The 23,107-nt window shown below is 47.2% G+C and overlaps 1 protein-coding gene across 2 annotated transcripts in view; it reads right to left on the bottom strand.

Annotated features, from left to right (window-relative positions):
* Positions 1–13,286, bottom strand: part of GLP1R (glucagon like peptide 1 receptor) — a 42,698-nt gene extending 29,412 nt beyond the window's left edge. The window contains exons 1-4 of one of the 2 annotated variants that reach the window (XM_060189744.1): positions 12,925–13,286; positions 11,853–11,924; positions 8,353–8,449; positions 7,191–7,298 (exon numbers count right to left, since the gene is read on the bottom strand). In XM_060189744.1, the coding sequence (XP_060045727.1) occupies positions 7,191–7,298; positions 8,353–8,449; positions 11,853–11,924; positions 12,925–13,002 (355 nt within the window). In that variant the 5' untranslated portion in view covers positions 13,003–13,286. The remainder of the gene's footprint in view (positions 1–7,190; positions 7,299–8,352; positions 8,450–11,852; positions 11,925–12,924) is intronic. The other variant, XM_007517828.2, reaches the window with a different exon arrangement.
* Between the last annotated feature and the right edge of the window lie 9,821 nt (positions 13,287–23,107).

Here is a 23,107-nt window from a genome sequence, read left to right as displayed (position 1 = left end):
CTCACATCCCATCTAGACATCTGGCTCAGAGAAGTTTCTCCTGGGGCCACACACCTAGGCAGGGAGGCAGCAGGCCTGTGGTCCCAGATTTGCTCTGAGGTCACCAGAGAGGAAAAGGGGCTTATAGGTATCTTCAAGGAAATGCCTCATTATCTCCCTACAGGAGACTGTAAGGACAAAAAAAAAAAAGTTTAGCTTACAGGGATCAAGAAGGGAAACTGGGGCCAGGGAGAATTTTCAAAGATTTAATAATTTGAGAGGTATCAGTATATAAAGTCCTCAAACAAATAAAAATGGAAATACTTTATGATCCTGCAATACTACTCCTAAGCATTTAGCCAAAGGAGATGCAAACACTAATTCCACTAATTGGAAGGGACATACCCATCCCTATATTCATAGTTATTTTATTTACAATAGCCAAGGAGTGGAAACCACCTAAATGACCATCGACAGGCAGCTGGCTAAAGAAGTCTGGAACATATAGCCAGTGGAATGCTCCTCTGCACTTAAGCAATGATGATATGTGTCCTTTCAAACAAAATGGATGGAACTGGAAGTGATTATACCTAGTGAAGTAAGAAAGTGAAAGACAACTACCCAGTGGCTTTGCTCATATTTGGAGTATAGAGAATTGAATCACATGAACTTTGAAATATAAATAAATAAAATAAAGGTAGTCAAACTCTAAGACTTTGTGAGCACTATGGTAGTTATTGTGGGGAGAGGGAGGAGGAGGCACACAACCCTGCTAGTGGGTGCACTGTGGAACTACACTCTAATCCTACAATCTTAGGAAGTAGTGTGAATCACAAATTTTCAAATGACTAGGGGGAAAAAAGAAACACACAAACTTGAAAAAATAAATAAGTAACTAAATAAATAAACATAGTCAAGCTGAGAAGACTGAGAACTACTGTGGTTATTCGGGGTGGGAGGTGGGCACAGAAGGTTGGTGGTGGGTACAGTGTGGAACTATTCCCATGTAAACTTACAATCCTGTAAGTCATTATTAAATCACTAATAAATAATGCTAACTACATTTTTTAAATTAAGACAAAAATTCCAAAAGACTAAAAGATGGGGGCCAGGTGGTGGTATACCTGGTTAAGTGTATACACTACAGCGCAGCCAGGTTCAATCCCCTGGTCCCCACCTGCCGGGGGGGGGGGACTTCACAAGTGGTGAAAAAGGGATGCAGGTGTCTCTCTGTCTGTCACTCTCTCCCTTCCTTCTCAATTTCTCTCTGTCTCTATCCAGCAATAAATAAAGAGAATATTTAAAAAATAAACAAAAATAAGAGTAAAAGATTTAAAATACCAGCTCCCCCAGCTCTGTGAAGACGGTATAATGTGAGGGAGTCTAGGGATATATTAGAGAAATCACGGAGGTCCTGATTGGCAGTGGCCATTCTCATGCTTCCAGGAGGACAGAGAGCAGTAAGAACCATGTCTGCAGAGACATGGAGTCAAGTGGGAAGCACTGCCAGACTGGGGCCTCCCTACAAGGGCCCAGGAGGAACACAGCCATCTCAGATAGGGTCTCTACTTCAAAGTTCACAGACTTGGTACCCAACCACCCATGATAAGTTCAGGAAGCCCTTTACAGCAGGATCTGGTGACAGTTCCCTTCCTGCACTGCCAGAAGTCTATAGGGCACACCAAGTGGACTTAGTCCTTCTTTTCAAGTCACCTAGTGCAGCCTCCCTGATGTCTTCTTCTACTCTCTTTCCTAAAAAACCCTTCTCAAGTCCTTCTCAAGACAGTAATCTCTGGTTATATGGAAGGGGTAAATCACAGCTTCTAGAAAAACAAAACAAACCCCCCCCCCCCCCGCACTGTCAAAGAGGTCTCACTAGTGGCAGGTAGGTGTGATGCGGTCTATACTGAGGTCAAGGTGTGATATTGCACACCTACAACGTAGTACTGCAGACAGGTGTCACCTCAATGACAAAGACAGGCTTTAAGTCCAAGAAACAGAACCTCTGGAAAACCAATTTCGGGGACTTTGGGCAATGGGAAGAACTGTGTCCTAATGCTGCCCCGTGGGGCCCCACTTCTCCCAATATGCATTTTTGAATAAAACCAGGCATGAATAATGACAAAGAAGGAAGGGCAATATGTAGTTTGAGTTTAGCAATTGGAAGGCCTTCTCTCAGGCCCCCAAGTGCCTCTTTTATCTGCTGCACAGATGCCTTTACCAGAGGGTGAGTTTTTGACTGGAGGCCAAATCCATGTCCAGAAACAGAATGCCCCAGAGCAGTGATGGGATTCTGAGCTGACTCTGTGCAATTGAGCCTGAGTCAGAGCCTACTCCTACACCCTATTTTGGTGGGAGCAAGTGGGAGCATGGAGGGAAGCAGAAGAGTCAGGGGAAGGCGAGAAACAAGTACCTGCCCACTAACCAGGACTTAGCCGCAGCAGTGTGTCCCTAGGCCCCACAGCAGCACGTGCCACAGCTGATGATGGCAGGCCTGACTGTATCCACAAAGGCTGGCTTGTTCCTTCCCAAGCTCATCACACATACTTTATAGGCGGTACACTCACAGAACAGGCACATGAAGACCTGTTGTCCATATGCCTGGCCCCTTGAATAGCACAACCACCTTTCTTACAGTGAGCACTGTTCATCCTATTTTACAGTGTAGGAGTGAAACCTCATTGAGGCCAAGTGAATCACCCATGGTCATTCAGCCAGAAAGTAGCAGAGTCAGGATTTCAACCCTCAGTTCCTTGCCTCCAAAAGCTGACCAGCAGCAATGGCCATGTGCCCTTCCTCTGAGCTGGGCCTTGCCCTGCCAATCCATCCCATTACAAAGCCCCATAACCAGCATTGGAGTCCACTGGAGGGTAGGAAGGGAGTGTATGGATGCACACACGTATGTGTGTATGTGTTATGGGCATGGCATCAAGGAATCACCGCAGCCCTCGGATTCTCAGGGTTCTCTGTGAGTGTGCCTGTCAATTCCTTTTCATTAGCAGCAAATATTAAAAGCCAGGACTGGTTCCTGGCTGGCCCACAGTTCCCAGATGCCCATCTTGGCTGGAGGTAGGGTGGGTCCAGGCACAGCCCTGCTTATCAGTCCAGCTATATCTGGCCCAGGAGCAGCTGGTAAATCACAGCCATGGGGCTTGGCTCCAGTCTTGTCAACACTAGGAGGTGGCCGGCCACATGCCAGGAGGTCTGAGAATATTTCATTAAGCCAGACCCTGGTGCTGGAAATAAAACCTCCAATTAAACACTTCCCCTCCCGGAAACTGCAGCGGCGTCTGTAATCAAGCTAACAGCCACCCTTCCACGTGGATGTGGGCACTCAGGGCTGTGGAGAGCTGCTCGTGAATCCATTAGCTCCTGCACCCTGGCAACCATGGCAGGCGGGCAAGGACTACCAGGCCTTGTGTGCCAGACCAAGAAGCTGGGACTAAGAGAGGCGAGGCATAAGCCTGCCCCAGAGAGGAGGCATGAAGGTCAATGGCAGGACTGGACCTGAAGGCATCAGCTGTAAGTGCAGACGAGGGATATTGCATCACGTCATGACGTAGAAGAAGGAGCTCAGGTTCCAAACTACACAGATTCAAGTCCAGTTCTTGGTTCTAGCCTCAGCAAACAAATGGAAGCTCTCAGTTTTTCTCATTTGTAAAATGGGAACCATGCCTCCCAAGGTCTGCGGTGGTGTGAGGATTAGGAGGTCAAGTGTGTGAAGTTTCCAGTACATAGAACACTTGAAACAGGGTCATGTGGGCTGAGTGGTAGTACACCCTGTAGAACACATATGTTACTATGTGTGAGAACCTGGGTTAAAGCTTCCGGTGCCCACCTGCAGGAAGGAAGTCTCATGAATGGTGGAGCAGTGCTGCAGGTGATTCTTCTCTCTCTCTCTCTCTCTTTCACCCTCTACTGAAAGAAAAAAGAAAAAAACAAACAAACAACCAAGAATGGTGAAGTTATGCAGGCAAAAAGCCTCTGGGATAACCCTGGTGGCAAAAATAAATAAATAGAAAAAAAGAAAAAGAAAACAAATAAACACAAACAAAACCCAACATGGTCACGGTATATGTCTTGAAGCTGTTTCTACCCCAGTCTCTCAAAGGGGTCTCTCCACTGGGGCTGGAGCTGAGGATGCTGCCCCAGCCAGAATTTGGCCTCCGTCTACTCTTGGTGATTCCAGCCTGCAGTGAAAAATCCAGGGCCCAGGCTCCACATTACTCAAGGGAGGCACCTGTCAGAGTTTCCAAGAATTGTGAGTTACAGGCTATTTTAAAAGCATTTTATGACTCTCATATAATTAGAACTAAGCTAACAAACAGGTAGATATCAGGAGGGGGTGCAGCTAATGAGAAGGGAATGATTTGTGGCAAGCAGATTAGCTGTTTGTGGGTAAATAAGATTTCTGAAAGGCCCTTGGGCCAAAACAGGCTCTCTGAAGTCACTGCAGCCTTCTGTTTTACTGAGAAAAATCCTGCTGACACCAGGCATCTCTTCTGGATGTTTTCTCCCTTGACTGTTCCCACCCTCCCCATGCCATCCAGAGTTCTAAATTCTGAATCATGGGGGTCAGACTGCCTTGACTTGGCTGGCTTCCCATGGATTCTGTGTAGCTGTGAGGTCTGAAACCTGGTCCCGTCACCACAGTGATGCCTAGCTGTCATCCCTCCCTCAACCTCCTCCTTTCTCCAGCTGCCTTTTCTTTCAGATCTGGCCCCAGTGTCACTTTTCTCAAGAAGTCTTACTGATGCTACACCCCAGGTACAAGAGGTGGCTCTGAATTTAAGTATCATGGGTGACTGGGCCCCTGGCTGACTCCTTTAGCCCAGCATGGGCACCTACACACAGACACATACCACCCCTAAGGTCTCATTAGCCTTCCAGGCTCCTGACACAGTCGTATTCCTGGGGGGAGGGAGTCAAGTGACTAAATGCCTCCCAGCAGTCATGAGTTCTTCTCCCTGTGTGGCACCCCAGAAGACTGGCAGCTGTGGGCAGCATCACTTGGCATCCCTGATCTCCACCGGGTTTGGCCAGTTGGACGCACTGGCAGAAGGTTGGAAGGTGGAAGTGAGAGGCTGAGTTCTTTTTCTCCTGCTTCCTCCTGGCCTTAATTTGAAGGTTCTGCAACTGTTGTCCTCCCTCTGGAGCCACAACTCTGCAATATCACCCCTCTGTCGCCATGCCCTTCAGCTATTATGTGGATCCTGTAGCCTCGTTTCAGTCCCACTTAGGTTCAAGGACTCAAAAGCTTTCCACTTTTGTCCTTGGAGTTTTCTATACCTTATTGGCCTTTTAACTGTTCCCAGCTTCTCTAAGTGCCCCCTCCATTAAATCCTCTTCAGATTTCCAGCTCAGAATGTGTTCTGTAGGGACTCTATTTCCTCTCCACCCCCAAAATACACTGTGAAGTTTCTCCTTGGTCCGTTCAAAGAAGCTCCAGAACTGCTCCCTTCCAGCTCCCACAGATTCTGGGTGACATTCAGGGAAGACCTCAGTGCCCCTGATGCTGAGGGAACCACCGGGCCAAGATAGTGACAGCAGTGATGCTGCAGAAAATCCCTCTGTAGGTATCTCTTTTGGTCACTAATTCAGGGAGAGAGGAGGAGGAGGCATTGCCGGAGATTCCATGTGTCAGAAAGGGATTAAATGTGCCTCATGAGTCCGGGGAGGGGGTGGAGGTGTCCGGGGAGGGGGTGGAGGTTGGCAGGGGGCCTGTGCAGCGGCTGTTATCTTCATGGAGAAAGCAATAAAACCATGTTCGCTCATAAACGGGCACCACCAGGACCTATTTCCTGCTCAAATAAAATTAAAGGTGATGGATGGAGCCTGGAGCAGCAGGCAGAGCTGGGGGCAGCTTAGTGCTGAGTGATGGGTCCTGTCCTACTGCTGGCTCCCTGGGGTCTAGAGGCATTGCCTAGGCAGGCCACGCTGCTGGTCCCAAACCTTTGGGATGTGGGGGTAGTATGTGGCTTGTAAGAAGTTGGGAGGGGGGAAGGAGTGTGGGGTGGGCAGACAAAATTTGAGTACCTACAATCTTCCCAATGCCCATACCACCTGGCTTCATCCTATCTCTCAGGCGAGCAGGATGAGGCTCAGAGAAGACTGGAAACTTGTTTGAGCTCACACAGCCACTTCCAGAACATGGGTAAGCTGAGCTATGAAATTAGAGGATTTATTTTTTTCTTTCTTTTTTTCTTTTTGTACAGGGGAAAGATAGGCAACTCGTGGTCCTCCTTCCCTTGTGCTGTGTCTTGTCAACAGAGAGGCTAAATGCACAGGAAGACACACACACACACACGCACACACACACACACACACACTCAAGAAAGCCTGGTGTGGCAATTAAACACACTGACTCCCAGTTTGTTTAAAGCAGACTCCAGGACTGCTTTCTGGGTCTGCTAACTCAATATGCTATGTGGATTTAGGAACATCACTTAACATCTTTGCAGCCCAGTTTGCTCATCTGGCACAGGGGGCTAACCAGACTACTGACCTCGTAGGGTTATTTCAGGGATTTCTTGAGTGTATGTATATGAAGTGCTCACAGCAGGCTACAGATCAGAAGTGCTTAAAACAGAAGTGCTGTGTAAAGAATGACTGGTCTGCCCTGTCTTACCCAGACACCTGCTTCTTTCTGGGACCAGTCTTCCCCTGTGTACTTTGGGGTTCAGAGGGTATACTGGGAAGGCAGAAAAAGGGACAGCTTCTGTAGGAGTCTTCTCTGGGCTTCATCTGACATTGATTCTATGTTCTGAGGTGGAACTTATGCCATCCCCTGTCAGGTGACTTAGATGTTTCAATGAGGGTCATTTCTTCCAGGAAGACCCCTGGATTCATTCTAATATTTTCTTCTGAGCTGGTTTCTGGTTGGTCTCAGACCCCTTCAAAACAGAGTGCTTTAGAGCATAGCCTGGGTTCGAATCCTGACTACCATTTACCACTTCATCTGAGCAAATGACTCAAACTTTCTCAGACCACACTATCCTCAACTGCAGAGCTAACATAGCTATAGGATATGTATAAAAATTAAGAAGATAACTTGCTTTTAGGGCATGCAGTAGGTACTCAGACCAACCATTAAGAGACCTAAAGATCAAAGGACTATGTCTCAGATGAAAAGAAGCAGTATCACTGCCTCCCACCCCCATATCCCCGTATTTGCTCTCCATACCTAGCCTCTTTGGATATGGGGGACTCACCACTGCTGGCCCAGGGCAGGTACCAGGGGCAGCTGACATTCACGAATGAGCCTGGCAGCCCATCTGGCCAGCAGGCATAGTCATCGAAGGTTCGGTTGCAGAAAAGACCTGGAAAACAGTTTGGGTTAGGCTGACTCACCACCACAGAGGCTGATGAGCAGATATATGGGCTCTGGTAACATCTGCTGAACATTTACAAGCCAAACAAGGAAATGTGGCCACTTAGCAGTCATGGGACTTTGAACAAGTTACCTCTGTTTCCACATCTGTGACATGAGGGGTAACCTGAACCCAGATGGCTTTGTGGTCATCAAAAGTACATATTCTATAAATTCCTGAGGGGAGTAAGTGCTCAATACGCAATCCCTGTAGGTCTGTTCATAAATCACATGCCACAAATGAAGGAGAAAGGGAATCTCACAAGTATGCAATAGTCTTCCTAAAATCACTCTGCTAAGATTTCAGAGGCAGGGTTTGAAGTCAGGCTTCCCTGGCTCCAGCCCATCCTATAAACTCCTCCAAATGTATCTTCCTTTAACTATGCTACTTGGGCCTCCAGCCTGTGCACAGGCCAGGTAAAGATCTGAGAAGGAGAACCCTCCTTCTGAGGGTTCCAAGTTGGGTCCAGGAAGGAGTGACAGTAAGACAGCTCCTCTCGGTTGTTCCAGTGCCAACAAGGTAAGAGCCAAAAGATCATCAAATTCTTTGGGGGAAGATTTCCTATAGGAGGACATACTTGCATTCAATAATGAATTGCTTTTCTTTCTCTCTCATTCTTTCTTTTGTTCTCCTCTCTCTCTCTCTTTTAGATAATGGGTGAGAGACAGAGATACACCATGCTCCAACCCTGTGAAGCTTCCCCTGTGCAGGTGCTCGCATGTGGTGACTGGAGTCTTGAACCTGGGCCCTTATACATGGTTAAGTGTATACTCTATGGGGTGAGCCATCTCCCAGAACTCTGAATTTTCAAACCTGAGTAGTTTCAGGAGTGGGGGAGAAGGCACTCAGGTGAAGGAACAGATTACACAAAGAGGGACACATGTGGCATTCTAGAGAGAAATAATGATGCCCAACTATAGGTGGGTGGTGGTGGTGGTGGTGGTGGTGGTGGTTCAAGCCTCCCAGAAGCTAGTGGGATGGAGAGGGTCCTTCCTGGACTCACCTGTGGCTGGGAGTGGAGCCTCCGCCAGGAAGTTCTGGCATTGGCGCCGGTATTCTCGCCATTTCTGCACAGTCTCTGAGAGGGACACAGTGGCACCCTAAAAGGAAAGAAGGCAGAAATGGGGTTACCCTGGTTCTTGTTTACTCCTCCACCCCCCACAACACATACAGCTTTCTGATTTTGTTTTAGAGTCCCACACTCAGACCTGGCATTAGCCCTTTCTGAAAAGGCTGAGAAGTCACTGCTACGGAGTGGTTCCAGGTGGATGTCCTGATATTTTATCCATCCCAAGCACTGTGGGAAGACTTGCTGTGTACTCAGTGCCTGCAAAATGTCTGCCAAATTGAAGACGAAGGGGGAGGGAGGTGTGTGAGTCTCATTCAGGTCTTATGTTACCTTATGGTCTTATGTTGGGGGACAGAGTTCCTAGGGACCTGTCTTATTGCCACAGGCTTCCTTCTAAGCACCCACTTAGCCAGAATTTGGTATTTTCAATTCTAGAAAGGACCAGGAAGGTCAAGAGGAAGAGAGTGGCTCAGTCAAGGCCACATGGAACCCCAACAGCGGAACTAAGGATAAGATTCCAGGTCCCTCAGATCAGTGACTATGATGGAGTACTGGTCAGTGAAGGATATCTTGAGGTTAACAGTACAGAGCCTGGTGATGACATACCATGAGAGCCCCTCCTGCAAAAGACAAGCATGTGACCTGAGAGGTCAATAACCTCCCTCCCCACCACACACACATACATACACAACACCTACTGCCCTGCCAGTCTTCCCTTCTAACCTGACAGTACAGATCAAACCATCAACCTAGCTTCTGCTAATTAAAGAAGGTGTCCCAAGGACATGGGGTGAGGGGATCAAAAGCATTCCAGAATGCCATGGGAAGGGCATTCCTCCTACCTATGAATAGGGGATATGAAACCTCAGTATTCAGATAGGGGAGCAGAGCTGATCTTTTAGAACAAAGATTCAAACAGACCCACCCACGTGAGAACTATCTCTTCAGAGTATGTGTGTGTGCACTTCTAGATATATCTTGGACCTGGGGAGATAGAATAAAGGTTATACAAAAAAATCTTTCATGCCTGAGGCACCAGTGGCTCAACGTTCAATGCCCAGCAGCACCATAAGCTAGAGCTGAGTTGTACTCTGGTAAAATAAAATAAAGCAAGATAAAAAATAAATAAGTAAAATAAAATAAATGTCTTGGGACTATATTTCTTTAATATTTGTATTTTTTCCTGAATAGGCTTCAGATAATAACTATTACACATTTAGATGCTAAAATGACCAGTGTGTCTCTTGTATGAAAGTTAGGGCTTATACATAATTTAAAACAAAATTTCAGTTCTTAAAATCACAAAAGTGCACTGATGTGCTGAAATTAAAATGACAATAGCTTTTTTTCTGGAAGCTTGCGCCCTAACTGCTAGTGTCCTAAGTAGTACACACTGACTCTGGTTTCTGGGTAGTCCTGCTCAGTTGGAGTCATTGCAGCTTGCAAGACACCTCTGATAAAGACAGGTTGTGGTGTGCTCATCCCCAGCAATACTCTAAGTCTCAGGGAGCGGACAAAGCCTGGTAGAGCCCAGTCACATTTTTGAGAATAAATGTGCTAAGGTCACAGGTTCTGAAGGACAGAGGGCAAAGGTCATGTGTATTTGTTTACAGAAATAAAAATAAAAGAATAAGGCATCATATACAACAGCGAAGGCAGCATTAATTTTAGCCATAACTGAAGCAGATGAGTCAGTCTTCTGCTAGAGCTGGTCCTGGTGTATCAAGCCCCCACCCCATGTTTCAGTGTGCAAGGACCCAGGATCGAGCCCCCACGCCCCATCCTCACAACTGCTACTAAAATGGGCCATACACAAACACACAGATAAAGTTTTCTTTCTCTTCTTTTGATCTTTTAGATTCTTTCTTTCTCCACATCTTTGACTCTTCATTTCTTTATCTCTGTATCTAATATACACAGATGGACAGACACATATAAACACATATCTGATGAGAGCAGGTTTACAATAAAGGAAGGGCCCATTTTTCCCCAGAGCAAGGCATCTCAGAACAGGATGTAGTTTCTTGGTTGTTCTACCTTGGCTGCTACCCAGGATCCTTGTCCAGGAGAAAGGGTGCCCAGCTCAGAACAAAGTCCACCCTGGGCTCTTTCTGCCCTTCACTACAGTGCCAAGAAAAAAGGGGCTTTCAATAGCCACACCTTTACTCCTATTCTGCAGCTCCAGAGAGGGATTCCAGGTTCCCAAGACAAATCAGTTTCACAAGAGTCTAGCTGTTGTTTCAGAGCACCAGTATCTTGGGCCTCTCCATAATCTTATGGGTCGGTGATCCCTATTTATGGGGAAACTGAGGTTCCAGTTGGTTAAACAATCTATAATGATCACAACCTAATAGTAGACCCTCTATCTGAATCCTGCTTTGTCTGATTCTAACTCTGGGTGTCAAAGGCTGGCTTGTGTCCTCAGTAAATGCCTTCCAAAAAGGAGGTTGGGGGGAGATAAGAGAAGTGGGAGGGTCAGTTCTTCCCAATAACAGTGAAAGAGTGGCCTAGGTCATCTTCAGAGGTCAATTTGGCTATTCCCCTGCCTATAGGAAACTGTTGCCAGCTTGGCCACTCTGTATTCTTCCTTAGTTCTGTATGGGAGACAGGGATAAGGCAGCAGTTCTGCCTCTGTTCCTGAAACCCTGGCACATCTAATATAGGGAACCCTCCTTTTTGGATTTTGCCCTGCCATCACATCAGGGACATGAGAGAGTTAATTCTCATCTTACTGACATGATGAAAAGAAAAGAAAATACAAAATTCACCACTTTTAGAGCACTGGATGTGGACACAAGGTTATGTGACAATCTGATCACAAAATCAATGCATTCACTGAGATCTCTGTGCCAGCCAAGGATGCTCAATGGCCCTCTATAAGAACATCCCCCAAAGCTCCACCTTCTCTGCACAGAGTCCAGCTTCTCTTTCTCAGCTCTGCTGCCTTGGGTGCTTATGGCCCCTGGGTATTTGACTTTTGCTCTGGCTCAGGGCTAAAGAATGGTGGGAATCACAAAGAAGGGCAGGTTCCAGGAACCAGACTCCTCCAGTCAAGGGAACTTTGGGGAGATGATATACAGTTTCTAGAACTTCCCTCTCCCCTCCCCTCTCCCTTTTTAATCCAGACTGTGTCTGTGCACAGCCTGTAACAGGATAGAACCAGGAAACTGAGACTCCCCCCCACCCCCTTACTCTCTCACCCCACCCCCACCCCCAGCACAGCCTAAAGGAGGCTTTAGTAAAGGTAAGAGAGAAGTAGATAATGAGTCTGTGGTCTTGGCTCCTGACAGCTCATGAGCACACCATGGAAGTCAGAAGCCTGGCCTAGGAGAGAGGGCATCCTCTGGGGTTAGGGGACCAGGAAAGAGAAAGAGAACAAGTGTGTAAAAGCCAGGAGGGGTTGTAAACAGTCTGGCACCTTAGCTGGAAGGTACCTCTATCCACATCTGGGTTCTCAGCCGGAGTGGAGCATCATTCTTCCTCCTCTCTGTTCTGGGACAGTTTTCCTAAGAAAAATTCTTATCTAGGTGCACTGCTAAAGATCTCAGGTTAAGAGTGGGAGGAGATGGAAAGTGACAGTTCCTTGACCTAAGCAAGAGTCTCCTCTTTCCTCAAACACCTCACAGCATCTTTGGACAACTGCTATCTCCAAAAGCAAGTCAGTCACAACCTGAGCTCAGCCCAGGAGCCTGGGGGACAGGAAAGGCTGGGAGGACTGCGTGGGGGCTGCAGGAGTCCACTTGTGACCTGCTTCTGGTGGCACTGGAAGGCCGAGGTGTCTCAGTGCAAGTGAAACCAGCCAGGGAGGCCAGAATAGCGGGCTGTGAGGGGCGATGGATGATTCAGAGAAGCAGGGAACCTTTTCCGTTCTTTCTGCAGGGGCTGGGGCTGGGGAGTGGGGTGGCTACTCAAGTTCCATCTGGGAGGGAGGTCATAAGGAAGGACAAAAAGCTGCGGGGGGTGGGGGAGGTGACTCAAAGCTGCTCTGTGGTGGTGGTGGAGAGGTGTTGATGGGGGAAATGGGGTTGGGTGTCCACACCCTGATTCTCCCCTTTGTTCCCTCCTTCCCAGCTTTCTGGGGTCTTCGGCCAGAGGGCCAGGTTAGGCTGTGGGTGCCGGGGGAAGGAACCCGGGGCAAAGTGGCAAAGAGGTCGGGGCGGGCTGAGGAGCCCCAGGCCGTTCCCGGGTGGCGGCACCCGCAGGAGTTGGGAAAGTGCTTTGCGGAGCTGCGGCCCCAAAGTCCCGGAGAGGGGCGGCTGCAGCGAGAAAGCGGGAGCTTCTAGGACTTGGTGGTGTCGTCCGCCGTCTAAGCCCGGCCCTGGGCCACCCAGGCCATGGAAGCCCAACTCCCCAGCCCCTACTCCCCCTCGAAGCTTTCCATTCCCTCGGGATTTCCTCTGCGGAGTTGTGTTCAAGTCGGGGTCTCCCTTGCCAGGACCCTGCGCCTGCAGCCCGCAGTGCCAGCCGCCTCCCTCCTCCTTTGCCCCTGGGGCCCGCAGGTCTCACCTGGGGGCGGGGGCCGGCCCTGCCCACCGCCCCGAGCAGCAGAAGCGCCAGGCGCAGGAGTCCGGGGGTGCCGGCCATGGCGGGGCGCTCAGCACTGGGCCATCACTGCCACCTGCGGAACCGCGCGTCAACTGATCCCGGGCGCTGGGGGAGGAGCCCGCGCGGGGCCGCCCTGTCAGCGGGAGGGGCCGGGCTGGGTCCCCCCCCCCCCCCAGCCCCTGCCGGTCTTCCATCTAGACCCCTTGTGGGGGCCACTCGGCCAAACCTGCCCGCCTGACAGTGTCCGGGCTGGGGACGTACCCGGCACTGAGCTCCTAGGGGCGCAGCTCAGCTTGGGGAGCGCAGCAGCCGAGTGCAGGGCACTTTCCACCCGCAGTGCTCGGACCCGCCCGCCACCCCCGCACTCGGGCCTCCTCCCAGACTCCCCAAGTCACACACAACCAACTTAGCCCTGCGCCTAGTCTGGGTGCCTCAAAGGGAACACAGGCTAAGGGGAACGCGTGGGACTTGTCCAAGGTCACACCATCCACAGGGTCCCCAAGAGGTGTGAGTGATTAGAAAGATAAGCCCAGCGAGTTACCCTTCCCCCAAGAACTTACCTCTATAAGGGAAACAGAAGGGGGAAGTGACAACACAGGAGTCAGCAGGGTCTGGAGGCTTCCACCCACTCATGTTGCCTCCATTGGTCCTGCTCTTACCTGTGCCTCCTGCATCTTCATCTGCTTTATGGAGACTATTTTATCTGCACCACAGATTCCCCTTCCACCAGGTTATAGGAGCATTGACTTTTGGCTCTCTGTACCCTATGAGGAGTGTGTGGGGAGATGCACTTTTAGTGTGTCACTTCCACACTAAAGAACTTTCTCACAATTGAGAAGAGACAACGTTTCTCAGCTCTGGGCCTGCAATGGGCATGGACCTATCTAAAGAGAAAGGGTCATTAGGGAGAAAACACAGCTTCCCAAAGCCTAAAGCCATGGCTGATGGGACTGGGGGGGGGGGGGAGCCAGAGCCTGCTATTCAGCAAAAGGAGGTTCACCCCAGCAGAAAATTGAACACCCATTGCCTGGAGAAGCCCTGTCTTCTCTCCTCTACCCAGAAGCCAGTCTAACAGTCACCTTCTGCATGCCACTTGTTCAGCTTGAACTAAGGTTCTCTTTGTAAAACTGAAATTCAGCCCAGGGCTACAGCAGAGATGCCCTGATCTTCACAGGCTCTATTCATCTGGCTTCTACCATTCTTACTGGCCAGAGCTTCTTCTGATGACCTGAAGGGGCTGCTCCAGCTCCCTTCATGATATCCAAACAACAGTCAGCTAGAAAAAGTAACAGGAGGGTGATGAGTGCACTACTACATGCAAGGATACATTCTGAAAGCAGCCCAGGAGGTGACATTGAATTTGATCCCTGGCATTACATGTGCTAGAACAATGCTGCAGTTCCTATCTATCTATCTATCTATCTATTTTATCACAATAAATTATATATATGTTTATTTTAAGAATACATCCTGAAAGCAGTAACTAATTCTAAACCATTGGTCAGAATTTATATATGCCATGTTTAGCTACAAAGGATGCTATGAAGAGCACCCTTTATTCCAAGCAGTCACTGGCGAGGTTAGATACTGGAACTTTTTATAACCCTAGAAGGACAAATAGATACACAGACAGACAGACAGACATTGTAAAACAGCTTGCAGGTTTTGCTATACTGGGGTTGGGGGTGAAGAGAGAATAGAGCAAAATATGGAACTAAAGAAAGTATTCTCAAAGTTAACCCAATTACCAAATAATGTGATGACAACAATAACTATCCATTGTCTTCTTGAACCCTGAGACAGCAGGAACCTCACATTTTCCACTATAGAGCCTCTATTTCCCCCAGTCCTGGAACCTTAGGGTGGGGTAAACTTTCATGCACGCTTCTCTCAATTCATACCAAATAATATTGCATCCACCGATCACAACCTAATCAATGCAACAAGTGCCACCTCAGCATGCTTCACTTCAGGCTGTGTCCAGAGACTTCAGGTGTGGAATGACAACCCTCCAGCTTCATCACTTGGGTGAGACCTTTCCTTTCATAGTATTCTCTAATTCCATTCCAGGCGGTTCACTTCCTAACAAAGTCCCAACAACTAGATATAGACCAGGTCCCCTGAGGTAGAGCATATGTTCACACATACCCATAAACTAGGGCAAAATATATACCTGAAAGCAGAAGTACACAATAGTTTTCAGTGAGTACCCCTGAAACACTTCATCTGCACTATTCCAGCCTTTTGGTCCATAATTGTTCAACAATTTGTTTGGCTTTGTATGTTAACTCTCTTTTCAGCCACCAGGTTCCAGATGCTAGCATGATACCAACCAGACTTCCTTGGACAGACAGCCCCACCAATGTGTCCTGGAGCTCTGCTTCCCCAGAGACCCACCCTACTAGGGAAAGAGAGAAGCAGACTGGGAGTATGGACCAACCAGTCAATGCCCATGCTCAGCAGGGAAGCAATTACAGAAGCCAGACCTTCCACCTTCTGCATTCCACAATAACCTTGGGTCCATACTCCCAGAGGGATAAAGAATGGGAAAGCTATCAGGGGAGGGGAGGGGATATAGAGATCTGGTGGTGGAATTGTACCCCTCTTATCCTATGGTTTTGTTAATGTTTCCTTTTTAAATAAATAAATAAATTTTTAAGAAAGGAAAAAAAAGTATTCACACAGAACTGGGTTTTGATCATGAATTTGTGCCACTCTATATATTTTCAAATCATATTTTTGCAACAAAAGTCTACTGGGAAAACTAAGAAATGTTATGCATGTACAAACTATTGTATTTATCGTTGACTATAAAACATTAATCCCCCAATAAAGACATTTAAAAAAAGTCCACTGGATATCTGCTATGTTTTAAACACTGGATTAGGTCTTACGGTTAAAGAGGTGATGCTTCTAGGAGATAGTTTGCCCAGTAGAGCACACACTTTACTATGCATGTGGAACTGGGTTCAAGCCCCTGGCCATCATTTGAGAGCACCATGCAAAAAGGGGAGCCTCATAAGCAGTGTAGTAATGCTGTGGAGCATTGCTGTAGTATCTCTCCCTCCCCCTCCTCCCCACTCTCCCTCCTCCCCTGTGCAACCCTCTATTTGGAAAACAAACAAACAAACCAGGAGTGGTAGAATCATGCAAACAAAGTTCCAGCAAAGCTCTGGTGGCATGGGGGGGGGCAAAAAAATAAAGGAGGAGGAGAAGAAAAAGAGATAAAATAAATAAGACAAAATAAAAAGGTAAAGCTTTCCTTATCCTTGGGAAGATTATATTCTGAATGCAGGAGAGAGATTTTAAACAATTATTAGAACCATTTATATTACAACTACAGTCATGATCAACACTATAGGGACAAAGAGTTATTGAAGTCCCATACTTAAAAGACCTCCTTCTCTCTGCCAGGGGCCTTTTTCTGACTGGGATGAGATTTTTGTGTTCAATTATTGCAGAGCAGGCATAGACTCTAGGGTAAGCTCGGGGGGAGGGAGGATGCAACAGATTTCCATGCCCAAGGAGAAAGAACAGAGCAGCTTCATCTACCTGTTCCTAGGAATAAAGGAGTCTATTGCAAGAGGGTGATCTGGCCAGGTGGTGGTGCACTTGGCTAAGCACTCACAGTACAATGCTCAAGAACCTGGGTTCAATCCTTGGTCCCAACCTACAGGAGGAAAGCTTCAGGAGTGGTGAAGCAGCAACACTGGTGTCTCTCTGTCTCTTTACCTCTCTATCTTCCCCCTCCTCTCTCAGTTTCCCTATGTCTCTATCCAATAATAAACAAAATATTTAAAAAATAAATCTAACAAGCAAAAACAAAAACAAGAGGATTTCTCTTTTTCAGCCTCCTGCTTATCTTTGTGTCCTCTGACCCCACACTTCTAAGAGCCACCCTAGGTTATGAAATGGGGTGATTTTTATCCCCATTTTGTGAGTGAGGACCTCCAAAGCACAGAACAGTGAAGTAACTATCCCAACTATCCCATGAGTCTGAATGCAAGCTTACTTGGATCTCGTAAACTGCTTGTACAACTCATATTGCCACCTTGCAGAACTGTGTGCTGATCAAAAACAGCACCTGCTCAGAACCTGGCATGAGTAAGCTCATGGTAAAGGACAGCATTAACACCACTGTTACTCCCCATGGCACTCCATCTTCCATGCTGTCACTGTGCCAGTTGTGCTGGTCTCAGCAAAGCAGCAGGTATGACTGCTGATGTATAAGGGCTCTAATTCCGTAGATCCCCTCCAGGCCACAGGGTATACTGCCAAATCCCATAGCTCAGAGAGAAGGGAAAGAGGTCAAGTAGCCCCTCCCTCTGCCCTGGGCAGTTCCAAGATCCCTGGCTCCACCCCTGCTCACCAATCTAGAGATACTTCCCAGATATTGGGTCCTATCCAGCTCTGAGCAATCAGCTGGTGAGGATTTACAGCCTCTCAAGCCTTGGTGATTATTTCTTTCTTGGGCGGAGGCAGCACACTGTATTTCCAAAGTGTCACAGCATCATTGTCATCACTGACTCCTCTATGGAGAGATAAGTCAATGGGGTTGCTCCCACTTTACAGAGAGGGAAATAGTTCCATAGGAGTCAAGCAGTTTGCTCAAGAAGTAACTTAGCAAAGTGTTGGCAGGATTTGCACTCCTCTGGATCAAAAAGGAGAGAAAAAGAGCAGTTCCTTTCTCCAGGACTTAGTCTATAAAACCACCATATCCTATCTTTCTTGATCTGCCAGCTGGACACAGAGAATCAGCGGAAAGACCCAAGGCCTCAGGGAACTGGGAAACCACAAGATGAGAGCCTGGGTCCCAGAGTAACTGTGAAGAGCAGTTTCCTGCTTACTTGCAATGGACTGGGTCATTTTAAGCCTCCACAATTTGAGAGTTGTTTACCACTGCAGTTAGTGAGCTAACATACACAGTGGGCATGTGGCCCTTAGTTTGTCTGGGGAGGGGAGTAGGATTAGTATAAGCAAAGGACCTCTGAAGGCCCCTCTTTGTAACTTTGATTAGGTGAATGTCACTCCTCTTTTTGGACCCAGTCTCCTCTCCCCCTCCACTCTCCTCACTGTTGTTTTGGGTCATAGCATGGGAGAAGGGAACCTGATCTGTGTAATCATGATTCCTGGGCTGGAAGGAGGGGGCAGATCTACCTGTTCCCACCCACCCACCCACCTCCTCTGTATGTTCCCACCTGTCTGTCTTTTCTTTCAGTAAGAAGTAGGAGACCTGGAGAGAGAGTGGTTATGACAGAGCCTACACTGCCTCTTCACAGAATTAAAACACGGTAGGAAAAGAGGAAACATACCAAATTTCACACATTTGGAAATCAGACAGAAAAAAAAAATCATGCAGGCCTTTTCACAGTGGCTTTTCAGTGTCACTATTATAGCTGCGAAACCTACTGTGACCAAGATGAGAAATGAAACAGTCAGCCCAAGTCTAGATTGAAAGGTGTCCTCAGCCTAATCCACTAACCAGGCCCCCAGCAAACAGCCTCATTCATTTTTTTCTTTTTATTTATTTATTTATTTAAAAAAGGAGACATTAACAAAACCATAGGATAAGAGGGGTACAACTCCACACAATTCCCACTACCAGATCTCCATATCCCTTCCCATCCCCTGATAGCTTTCCCCTTCTCTATCCCTTTGGTAGTATGGACCCAGGGTCATTGTGGGTTGCAGAAGGTGGAAGGTCTGGTTTCTGTAATTGCTTCCCCACTGAACATGGGCGTTGACTGTTAGATCCATACTCCCAGTCTGCCTCTCTCTTTCCCTAGTAAGGTGGGGCTCTGGGGAAGCGGAGCTCCAGGACACATTGGTGGGGTCGTCTGTACAGTGAAGTCTGGTTGGCATCATGCTGTACAGCCTCATTCTTAGAACTACCCTCCCCAGGTGTCTCCTCTCCCAGTATTCAGAACAGCTAATCACAGTCCTCAGAAGTCTAGAGAGGAAACATTCCACAAAAGAGCCTTGGGTACCCCCAGAAGTTTGCTCATTAAAGATTTGCTCTGAGCTGGGGGCTAAGGACTATCACTGACTGTCAGGAATCAAGGGCTGAGATGAGGCCACTGAAAACCATTGTCAGAATCTCCCAAGGTAAGAGAGGGTGAGTACATGGGGTAGGCAATAATCCCTGGCAATTGTCCATCTCTTGTCTCAGAACATTCAGGATCTCCATTGCACTGACACACAGGCTGGCCAAAAGTTAACTCCCTCAGTATCACATAAAAGGGATGTACAGCCCACTGTTTTCCTTTTCCAATAGAGTAGAATAGAAAATCTGGAAATTCCTAGGCCAACTCCTCGAAGCAACTCATACCACTCCATCTTGGCCACCTGAGTGTGGACTCAGTCATCATCTCTGGTCACTGTGGATCTCACAGGACACTCCTGGGATCTTTGCAGTCATTTGATCCTGGAAATGTCCCTTATATCACCACAGAATTATAGCTCCAAAGTTTCTACTCTCAAATCTGGCCATTTCTCTCAGTCCCATGTGACTTGTGGCATTAAGTATTACTGTAGAATTCCAGACTAGTAGTATATATGGTTGTGTACAAACTCAGTTTTTCTCTGTTGTTGTGGCCTGGTCTTAAGTGCCTGCCAGGTGACACTTTCTGGGACCCAGTCTATTTCATTCTTTTTTTCTTTTCTTCTTGCCAGGCTTGTTAAAGGGTTATTTTCTTTCCTGTGCTGAAAACCCTCATCCCCAACATGTGTTCAATGATGTTCTGGTTTCTGGTTCATTTGTCAAACGGGATGGCAAACAAACGGATGAACCTACCCAGCACCTAATGGCTCAGATGTCTAATTCCCCTGTCCTCCAAGTGCTCTCAGAGCAAACTCCTCACAACACAAGGTTCACAGCATTACTTCCAGGTATAACAGATTTGCTGTATGAAAATGCACAAATTCTTTCTCAAGACAAAAGCTGATCATGCTGGTGCTAAAGGTCCCAGGGGTCCTGAAATAGGAGGCCTTGAGGCTTTGGCAGCAACAGCTTGAACAGGAGTTTCAGCTATGATTAACACAGGGACTGAAGGAGGCAAGTTGAGGACAAGGACTGGGATACTGTCATTGAGCAGCTTGCCACGAAGATCAGGTCCCTGGAGCTGTACCTTGTCCTTCTGCACATCAAGCTTAAGGTCATTGACTTTTTCTGGAGACTCTCAATGACAAGGTTCTGAATGCCATACTTGTACAAGTGCTGGCCTAGGTTGATGAGCAGACCAGGATCAAAGTGAGTGTAGTGGACATTGACCATAGAAAGCGTCCAATACTATCTGCAGATCCTGTATCCTGGCCACATTCTCTATCATTCTGAGGCAGTGGGACTACTGGGAAAACAATATCAGTGAGCTCTGCACAGGCACAGTGACACAGTACTGTGACTTTCTACTATTGACCTTCATCCCTGCCCTGCTGGCATTGTGTTGGCCCCTCTGCTCAGAAATCTGTTGCTGATGGTCAGTCTTTGACCAAATTCATTTCAAAAATTACAGCCACATTTTGCCAAGTTTACTTCAAAATTACAACCAAGAATCTGATCTCTGGAAAGAGACTGTTCCTCAAGTGTCCCTCTCAGAAATTCTCTGACTCCAGAATAGCTCGAGGTAGCCACTGCATGGTGCTTTCATATAAGAAGAGTCAATGGATGAAACCTGAAAGCAAGCCAACAGCAAGTAACATGCAGTAAGGGAAGGAAATATTGAGACTTCCTTAGACTGCATGGTTTAAGAGAGAGGCCCTCATTAGGACATAGGAAGATAAGAAATCCTCACTTTGTTTCTTTTACTATTTTACTTTGCCCCTTAAAGCAAAACATCTCAACTTTATGAGTCTCAGTTTCCTACTCTGGATACTAATGTCTGAGTAACACTAGCCTCACAGTGGTTTGTTTGTTTTTTCTGCCCACCAGGCTTATTGCTGGGACTCAGTGCAAGCACTGCAAGGCCATCACTCCTTATGGCCATTTTTCTCTATGTTTTTTTTTTTTTTAATTGGATAGGACAGAGAGAACTGAGAGGGGACAGGGTAATAGAGAGGGAAAGAGAAAAAGAAATACCTGAAGACTTACTTCACCACTTTTGAAGTGTCTCCCCTGCAGGTAGAGAGTGGGGGTTTAAACCTGAGTCCTAGCACATGATAGCATGTACACTTAACCAGGTGTGTCCCTGCCTGGCCCCCAGACCCATAGTGTTCTTGACTCTGTGGTCACACGTTCAAAGACTCTACCTACCCCCAACTCTCCCATGCCTGCTTCTTGTGCTACAAACTGACCTCATCATCAGGTTAAACTTACTGTATGTCCAGTTCCATGCATTATTCCTGGCTCAGCTTAAATTCCATTTCCTTTAAGCAACTGACTGGTCCTATAAAAGAAAAATCAAGTAGCTCTCCCTCGGGGTTCTCAGACACTTCATTTTTAACCTAGTAACCACTCTCTGGCTTATACTGAGGATACCTGAATGCTAGGTTTATGTTCTCTGCTTTCCTACATGTCTCAGGGCAGACACTCTGGCATCTCACCTGCAGGTTAGCACAGAGCCCGTGCACCAAGAACATTTGACATCATCATACTGAGTTGCAGCGAGCTAGAAAGGACCTCAAGAAATAATCAATATTTTGTGGCCTGGAGGCAAAAGATGAGAGACCAGGCTCCAGGGAGTAGGTCTATAAACATCTTTTGACAGAAAAGCCCAACTTCAAAGCCTGGCAATATAGATTATATTTGCATTGAAGGCTTTTAAAGTAGCAAAACTTTAGATTTATGTCTCTGTGAACAGATGTGGAAAGGAAAATCAATTCCTCATAGGATTGGCTTATTTGTCTTTTATTGCAGTGCTAAATATTATGCACCAAGTGACAAATTAATACATCAGTTGACCTAGAGACATATACCCCCACTAACTCCCACCAAAAGAAGGGAATGAAGAGCCGCCCAAGTGGTTTGAAGCTGGCTGTGGCAGATGTCTTGTGTGTTACATGTCAATCAGATCATTTTCCCCAAAAGATGCTGCAGGCAAAAACAACTCTTACCTCAGGTTTTAAAAGCTCAGATCTTTCCCTAGAGGAGGTGAAACACATTCTTCGTTTTGGAGGGACACGTAGATGGAAATCTCTTGTCATCTTGCCACTGGTCCTAGAACTTTTGTGGGCTTATTAGGATGAGAGACTTGGCAACACCCAGACCCTTCTTAACACATCCTCCGCTGAGATAAGAGGGAACGAACGGAGAATCATCACACTAGTTCAGAGTGAGGTGCCCTCTGGGGCTGGCAGGGGCCTGCCCTCTCTCCTGGCAAGGTGCCCAGAGTGAGTAATGTGAGCCAGTGAAGTGTGAACACAACCTTCCTCCTGTGGGTCTTAGTTTCTGGTCTCTGGAGGAACCTGGAGGGCAGAATGGGTCTGCAGCCACAGGAGGCAAGGGCAGGGCCAGATAGGGAAATTCATCTGCCTGTCCCCTGGGCTGGATGCCCCATAACATAGATCTGGGGTCCATCTGAGAACACTAAGACTGACCACTGGCAGCCAGAGACTATCTTCAGTTTCCTAAGAAAGCAGAGCAGACATAAAAAGCAAGTCTATGCTCTAAAAAAATTCCATGAACATGGAAAAAAACTGAAAACCACTGCTTTCCCCGGGAGAGGGGATGACACATAATAGACAAAGCTTCTGATGTGGTCTTGCTAAATGCCAAGCAGATAGTTTTTTAGCACAGGTAAAAGGAAGGTGGGAGGGGAGGGTTTTTTTTGTTTTGTTTTGTTTTGTTTTGTTTTAATCTGGCATCTTCTCATTCAGGCTCTTATCACAATGGACACTGGATGGACTTTGGGGGCTGGGGAGCAAAAGGAACACTAGGAAGGGAGAAAAACGTATAATTAGGAAGAGATATGTGGAAACCAAAATTCACAGATGGGTGTCCCTTACCCCCTCAGACACAGGTTGAGGTCCCCTGTCACATGCCTGAGAAGGCTAAGGTTCTAAGTGGCAAAATAAACAGTAATAAATAAATAAATGAAATCCATGAATCTGTCAGTTGGGTGACTTGGAAAGAGACCCCTCCCATCACCTTCATAAATACCATCTTGAAAGAAACTGTGAAAGTACCAGAAAACCAGAGGCTCAAGCATTA

Source organism: Erinaceus europaeus, chromosome 4 (genome assembly GCF_950295315.1).
Source record: "Erinaceus europaeus chromosome 4, mEriEur2.1, whole genome shotgun sequence".
In the NCBI taxonomy this organism is placed as follows: domain Eukaryota; kingdom Metazoa; phylum Chordata; class Mammalia; order Eulipotyphla; family Erinaceidae; genus Erinaceus; species Erinaceus europaeus.
The sequence above is the reverse complement of the archived record's forward strand: the minus strand, read 5'-3'. Positions and strand labels throughout refer to the sequence as shown.